This window comes from Pantherophis guttatus, chromosome 1 (assembly GCF_059756535.1).
Source record: "Pantherophis guttatus breed Tessera chromosome 1, ASM5975653v1, whole genome shotgun sequence".
Classification (NCBI taxonomy): domain Eukaryota; kingdom Metazoa; phylum Chordata; class Lepidosauria; order Squamata; family Colubridae; genus Pantherophis; species Pantherophis guttatus.
The window spans coordinates 115,969,688-115,977,708 of record NC_142063.1 but is presented as its reverse complement, the minus strand read 5'-3'; the positions used below and the strand labels follow the sequence as shown (position 1 = coordinate 115,977,708).

Below are 8,021 nucleotides of genomic sequence, written 5' to 3'. Positions count from 1 at the left end.
TCATCCCCAACCCCATTTCATTCCAAATGATTTCTTGAAAGCCTCTTTCACCTCCTTGTTCCTGAGAGAGTAGATCATAGGGTTCAGCATAGGCACCACCACGGTGTAGAAGACAGAGGCCACCTGATCTTGGCCCAATGAGTAGCTGGCATTTGGGCGAAGGTAGGTAAATATCAGAGTCCCATAGAAGACTGAGACAGCTGTCAGGTGAGATGTGCAAGTAGAAAAGGCCTTACGCCTGCCTTGAGCAGAACGGATCTTTAGGATGGTGGACAGAATTAAGACATAAGATAGGAGAATGATGACCAAGGATGCAACGGTGGTATACCCAGCCAGAAGTGATATGATCATTTCAGTGACATAGTGATCTGAGGCGAGTGCTATTAGGGGAGGAGTGTCACAGAAGAAATGCCTGATGATGCTGGAATCACAGAAATGTAAGCTGCTTAAAAAGCATACTGTTAGCATGGCATTTGTCAAGCCAAGGAAACATGAACCAGCAACCAATGTGACACAGATGTTTTGGGACATAACTGTTGAATAGAGCAAGGGATTACTGATGGCTACATAACGATCATAGGCCATTGTGGCCAGCAGGAAACATTCAGTGCACACCAAGGCAACAAAAAAATAGAGCTGAGCAAAGCATGCATCAAAGGAAATTGATTTGTAACCTGTTAGGAAACTTGTTAGCATACGAGGGGTGATAACTGATGAATAACAGATGTCAGCCACAGACAAATTGCATAGGAAAAAGTACATGGGGGTATGAAGCTGAGCACTGATCCTGATTAATATAATCATTCCCAGATTCCCTATCAGGGTGATGATGTAGATTGTGAGGAAGATAGCAAACAACGGAGGGTCCTGCTCTGAAGATTCTGAGAAACCCACGAGAATGAATTCTTCCACCAGAGTGCAGTTTCCATCTTCATCTCTTTCCAGAGTCTGCAATCTGTTAATTGATTTAAAATGGAATTCCTTCAGTTTTCACACTAGATAACAAGTGAGACATGCTTAAAAATGAAGTTCTCTTTATATAGATTACATCTGTTGCCTCTGCCTTGATGCTGCTCTCAGTCCAATCTGCTTATGTATTCTAATTCCAAGGTTTCCCTGTTATAAACTCCCCAGTGTCACTTAGATGAGATGGGAGGTCTAGAAATGTAATAAACAAATTTCCCTGAGATGTAAGAAAAGACACATGTTTTCCAAAAAAATAGGTACTACTACTTGCAGTTTACATAAATATGGTGGTGTTTAAGATCACAGAATCATAATGGGAAAAGTTTGTTATCCAATAGCAATTTGCATGCAAGAGGCATCCAGATGAACCCACGGTAGTTTAAGCAAGTCCAGGAAGAAATTCTATTTGAAGTCTCATCTGTCAATATGGAGCAAGAATATGTAATGTGGTGTCTCCAGGAGTTTGAAATCAACTCTCACTGATCTCATGTGGGACAGACAATAGGAACACCAAGTTGCCACACTTCTAATGTGAACAGTACTGAGCTGACTGGCCACTGCCTGATGTCATTTAGTGCAACATACTTTCCTGTGCTGGAGGAAAATAAAAATAAGTCAAAAATCATTTTCTGCTCTTTCAGGACACCCACAATCATCAGCTCATGAGGACTGTCTGCTTGTGGATTTCTGATGAGGATATGGTGACGTAGACATCCCTGAAGGAATGGGGGAAAGAATTGCATCTGAGATTGCCAGCCATAGGCTACAGGATAGATCATGGCTGGTAAAATCTCTCTGGAGAAAGGAGAGACTGTGGAATTGTCCACATGTACTCCAGACAGGTGACCATTGTGAGTAGACTGTAAAAACGGAAGTTTCTGTGGTCAGCTGGTGAGTGGAGTGGCTGGGATTCGAGGGATTTCATCTATATCCACAACCATAATATATCTTAATATATATGTACATAAAATTTGTCTGAGCCTCATAATCAATTTTGAATTAACTTTTTACTGCTTTTTAAATATAAATAATTTCTAGAATAGCAAATTTGATGGCATTCACTGGATTAGTTCTTCAATCCTGCATGAAAGAAATTTAAACTGTGATTTTAAGGACTTTGGAATTTGGGGGAATAAACATCAAATGATTATTATGTTGTTTTAATTTAATGTTGTTTTAAATGGATTAAGAATCTAGATTGACTTGAAACAGGATTTTCAAATTAATAGAATTAATCTTTCCCACAGGAAAGTGACATATTTTGAATTCCAAAAAACCTCCCAACAATCCCCAGCAACACGATAGGATAGACTTTGAAAGTTTTTTCACCAGTGGGAGCTAAAAGGAAATAAACATTACAATTAAAGGAGAAAAATTTGACTTGTTAATAAGAATGGAGCAAAATACCTTAACATCACTGTGGATGATGGTATGGACGAGGAACAAGTTATAGTGGATAAGACTGAAATAGATTTGAACATGGATTTAATAATGATAAACCACAAGAATGATCTGGAAAAAGATGAAATAGTGGATATACAAATGAAACTGCCTGATGTTTTAATAATTAAAGGGACATACAATCAACCAAGCAGGAGAGTAACTTGGATATTTTTGCTATATTGAATTTACAAGAGACCTGTTAAAATTTTCTAAGATAGTGAGAAGGGACAAAGAAAAAAAAAGAAAACCAATCAAGTTTTAGAATATTATTTGAAGGGATTAAAGATTAAAAATAAAAGGAAGGTATATAAAATTGCTTTATTTGATCAAAATTAAAATATATGATGTTTTTCTGGTAACCCTTAAGGATTTGTCTATTGATAAGAGATGTGATACCAGATGGAGAAATTGTTGCATTTTAAGAGAAAGTGATAGGTTGTAAACTTATTTTTGTTGAGACAAAGGAGAAAACTATTTCTTTATATTTCTTTTTTGGTCGTATTCTTCTCTTTTCTTCTTTCCTCTATTCTTCCTTTTATATTATTTTTTGTTGTCTTTTTTATTTGTATTAAACTATTTTTCTTTATATTCTTTACTTTCTGCAGTTTGCATTACTTTTTATTTGTATAAACATAAAAGTTAATAAAGTTATTTGAAAAAGGAGTGTGTATGTGTATTCCTTACTCTGTCAAACTGACTCCAGATACAAAGTAATATGATATCTACTGATAGTTAAGGTCCATGTACCTTAATTTTTCAGTCTGAAAATTGGAAAAAATACCATTGAACATGCCTTTCAGCAGAAATGCTGAACATGCATAAACCATAGTAACCAAAAAAGTATGATAGTTTGTGATGTAATAAATAGATAGATATGACTTCTATCTATTAGATCATTTAAATGTGAAAGATATTTCTCATGAACATTGGGTACATAGATGTGACATTTTTTGTAGCGTTGAGTTTCCATAAGCCAACATTTCTTTCACACTTTCCAAAATTCAAAGCACTTTCCCAGTACTAAGTAGCTATAATCCATCTGAAAGGCAAATAAAGGCAAATTAGTGTGATATATGGGAGAGAGGATTGAAATAGAGAGAAAGAAAGATTGCTTAAGACAATTTAATGAGTTCCCGGCACGGGTGATATTTGAACAGAATTTCGTTCTTTCTAACTCAGCCCCTTTGCTACCATGCTACACCAGCTCACATAATATGCTTTTGCAATGAAAAAATAAGACTCACCTTGCTTTTTGAGAAAGAGGTGTGTTTGCTCAAAAATGAGGGGCTTCTCCTGTGGAAAACCAGGCTCTGGAGACCTATTCTGGTTTCAGATGTTGGTTAGACTGTAGCATTTTCAATGAATTAGCAGACGACACAACAGCCCCAATACTGTTAGTCAGGAGATTCTAATATAACAATGTAGTCTTGTTTCTGGTATTCATTCTCAATGTTGTTCTACAACTCAACTAAAACGTGCTTGCTCATTCTGAAAGCTGAAACCTGCAATTTATAGGACAGAAACCACAGCTCTGGGGAAACAATCAGTTATTGACTTTGTGAACCATCCTATCTATTATAACAACAAACCTGTCCATTACAGTAGTTATTGGAAAATGACTTTTTTTTTTTAAAAAAAGATCTTTGAAGGAACACACACACACACACACACACACACACACACACACACACACATGCACACAGAGGTCACATATTTGCTTGAATTCAGAAGTTACTTATCTAGTTAAAAAAATTTACAGGGTGGTGATGTGTCCACTTTTGGCTCTTTCTTCCAAACAAAACAGAACTTAAGAGTAACATTAGGCATAGCCATGTAGTTTTGAAACAGCCTCTATTTGTATTTGATCACTTTTAAAACAGCTTAATTACCTATCACAATATAGTATGCATTCCACTATATAGTGTCAGGATTGAAAAAGGAGTCAGTAGTGAGGTATTGGAGTGAAAGAACATTTTGATCAAAATAAAGGAGCTTCTATGTTTGTAAAAGTGCTTAATTTCCACTAACTACACAGTACAATGAAGAAACAGCTGGCCAGATCCTCCCCAAGCTTACCACTGAGAAAAAAGAAGAGAAAAAACAGAGGAAAAGATTAAAACTAACCACAAATGCTCTTTGTCATTTGTTTTCTTTTCAGAAGTCTTTACTTAGAGTAATTTCACAGACATTCTTTTCTTCCCAGAGAGAAATAACAACATTCATTGTGCAAAACTCTACATTAGAAACAAGAATAAATAAGATTTGCTGGCACAATATTTAACCAGAGCTTGGATTTTCTGCTCATGTGCTATTGAACATAAGGACATTCCCTGAAGGGCCAAATATACAGTATATACCCTCTCTGGTCCTGTATGACAATGGGGAGCACAAAACATAATTTTATTCCCAGATCATTATGGGATGAATGCTTGAATGCCGAGGGAGTTTTACTAAGCAAAAACCTGCAAACATTTATGCAGCCAGTGGTAAATTGGACAAGATGAGGCCACAGCATTAATTTAATTTAATTTAATTTAATTAATTAAATTTATATGCTGCCCCTCTCTGAAGACTCAGGGCGGCTCACAATACATTTAAAAAATCATTATAAAAAGACATTGAAAAATGAAAAAACATTAAAAACATTAAAAACTTATTCACACCATTCATGGCCGGATCTCGCCAGATCACAAGAGCGAGATCAACGGCCCCAGGCCTGCCAGAAAAGCCAGGTCTTCACCGCTTTTTGGAAGGCCAATAGGGTGGTAATGGTCCAGTCCTCAGGAAGTAACTGGTTCCAGAGAGTTGGGGCAGCCACAGAGAAGGCCCTCCCCCGCGGGCCCGCCAGCCAACATTGTTTAGCTGACGGGACCCGGAGGAGGCCTACTCTGTGGGATCTTACCAGTCGCTGGGAGTTATGCGGTAGAAGGCGGTCTCGAAGATAACCTGGCCCTGAGCCATGTAGGGCTTTAAAGGTAATAACCAACACCTTGAATTGTGACCGGAGACCAATAGGGAGCCAGTGCAGCTTGTGGAGAACTCCCTCCAGTGGTGGGTTTCAAATTTTTTTACTACCGGATCTGTGGCTGTGGCTTGGTGGGCGTGGCTTGGGGGTGTGGCAGGGGAAAGATACTGTAAAATCTCCATTCCCACCCCACTCCAGGGGAAGGTTACTGCAAAATCCCCATTTCCTCCTGATCAGCTGGGACTTGGGAGGCAGAGAATAGATGGGGGCAGGGCAGTGGTGGGATTCAAATAATTTAACAACCAGTTCTCTGCCCTAATGATTTTTTCCAACAACCAGTTCACCAAACTGTTCAGAAAGCTAACAACCGGTTCTCCCGAAGTGGTGCGAACTGGCTGAATCCCACCACTGGGGCAGGGCCAGTCAGAATTTTTACTACTGGTTCTCTGAACTACTCAAAATGTCTGCTACCGGTTCTTCAGAACTGCTGCTGAAACCCACCTCTGACTCCCTCCCTGCCTATATTTGTGCTTCTTTTGTCTCAAGATGTTGGTTGAGCATCTGCCAGAATCCACTAATGACTGGGAAAAGTTGATATTTGCATCCCAGATTACCAAATTATAAACATTTTTAATGGGACATTCTTCTATATGATTATTCAGTATTCTTTCAGCATTCTGCTTATGTTCAGGAGTATATTTTACAAGGGCTGGGGCTGAGTTCAAATCTCCAACACTATATCAGAAAAGGTGAAGTGTCTGTTGCACAATCTTTTTAATAGGTTGGACAGGAAAGTATGCAAAGACGGTATACTGGGTAGTCTAATGTCTTGGAAATGGCCCTGCAAAATATGAATGTGTACCACCAACCTAGTTTCAATTTCCAGGCTTTTGCACATGGAGATTCATTCTCAGAATGTACACAGCTAGTCCAAACTCAAACTTCTCTCTCTCTTTTTTAAAAGAGAACAATCCAACTGACAACCTTTCCAGCTTGTCACCGATGTGAGCAAATGTTCAGGTTAGAACTGGAGACACAAGGTCAAGTCCATCTACAATCATGAAAATGTATTCAGTATTTCTTAGACTGACTTTACAGGATGGTTGTTGAGATAAACTGGAGGATGGAGTGCTATATAAAGTATTTTGCTTCAAGCTATTAGTGGAAAAACACACAATAAACAAAAGCAATGGCCAATAATTCATAAACATTGTGGCTCTGTTGCTATTAATCTGTTTGGTAATTGGAATATTTTATGAAAAATCTAAAAAAAGAAAAAGGAAACTTGACTCACCTCTGAATATAGCTGAAAGTTTTAGGAGTTTTGTTAATGCTGATTTGCGAAAATATGTAGAAGTAGATAACAATTCAATATATTTTCAGTGCTCAGTATGGCAATTGTAAGAGAAAGTATGGATAGTATAAACCTTTGATTAAGAAAGTGTGGAGTGTTATGAACCCAATTTCCTTCCCTAATACATCAAGCTTTAAAATCTAAACACGGTTCAAAGATTACCATTTTCTTTTGATTAAAAAGACCAAATACTGTCTTTGAAGAACCACTAGATGTCACTCAAGATCCATCTATAGTAGTGCAATGTTTCTGGTGATTTAAGAGAAGCTGAGATAGGATTTATGAGCTGGTAATAACTATTCCTTAGAAGTAAATCTCTTTTAAAAAAAAAAAAAAAAAGCTTTCACTTTTGAAGTCTTTGATTTAAGTCCCGAGTCTTCACCCCTCTCAGAAACTAAGCCTAAATAACATAATTGTATTTCCCCATGCAAATCACTTTTCACTTTCTCCCCCATTCAATTATTATTCTCTTTTGTTGCTCTTATTTCTGTAGGTAGATTGCAAGTTTTCCAGGGCAGGTTTTTTTTTTTTTTTTTAAGGATAGTCCATTCTCATAATTATTTCAGCTCAGAACTCTTTATAAAAATTTGGAATTGTTGCTAGTGAAATAACACAATGCTTTAAAAAAAAAACCAGTTCATTGATTTAAACATGCACCTGGAAAGTCATTAATCTATGGAAGACTTGCCCGATCCCTATTCAGTTTACCGTTTACCACTAGCGGGAATCTGTGTTAAACTTTTATTTGCTGTCTTAGGTAAGAAACTGCAAGGATAGATTTCCAAAGTTGCAAAACCTGCAATATGAAGATTTTTAATTTCCCCTTTTTATTATTTCTATATGTAGCTCAAAGCAGTGAACATATTTTCTTGAGATATTGAGAGCCATATTGAAAATCAGTTTGGTGTAATGGTTAGGGTGCTGACCAGGAGACTCTGAATTCTAGCCTACCCTTAGTCCCAGCCTGGTGACCTTGGGCCAGTCACTTTCTCTCAGTCCAACTCATAATAAAGGTGAGATATAAACAAACAAACAAACAAACAAACAATGAATAAATCTATCTAATACTCCTTCCTCCTTCTAATTTCTCCACTACAACTACCCTGTGAGATGAATTGAGCTGAGAGAGAGAGGCCCCAAATCACAGATCATTGTATATCAAATGCAAGCAGGGCCGGATTTAGATGAAAAGAGGCCCTAGGCTATTCCACTTATGAGGCCCTTTCACCTATAGTGAAAGTGTAATTTTAATTTTGCTAACAATTTGAATGTAGGCCCCTCTTGATCTTGAGG

General features: G+C 37.5%; 1 protein-coding gene across 1 annotated transcript; it reads right to left on the bottom strand.

The window, feature by feature from the left end:
• Nucleotides 1-1,745, bottom strand: LOC117667207 (olfactory receptor 8H1-like). The gene is made up of 2 exons (XM_034420419.3): nt 1,552-1,745; nt 1-955 (listed from the first exon to the last, which is right to left on the bottom strand). The coding sequence occupies exons 1-2, from the start codon at nt 1,743-1,745 to the stop codon at nt 1-3; spliced, it is 1,149 nt and encodes a 382-aa protein (XP_034276310.3).
• Nucleotides 1,746-8,021: the final 6,276 nt, after the last annotated feature.

Excerpts from the sequence above, each read along its gene's own strand:
- LOC117667207 (XM_034420419.3), bottom strand. The coding sequence starts at position 1,745 with ATGATCTATCCTGTAGCCTATGGCTGGCAATCTCAGATGCAATTCTTT. Across the intron at positions 956-1,551 it reads TTTTCCTCCAGCACAGGAAA|ATTGCAGACTCTGGAAAGAG; the intron begins GTATGTTGCACT and ends ATCAATTAACAG.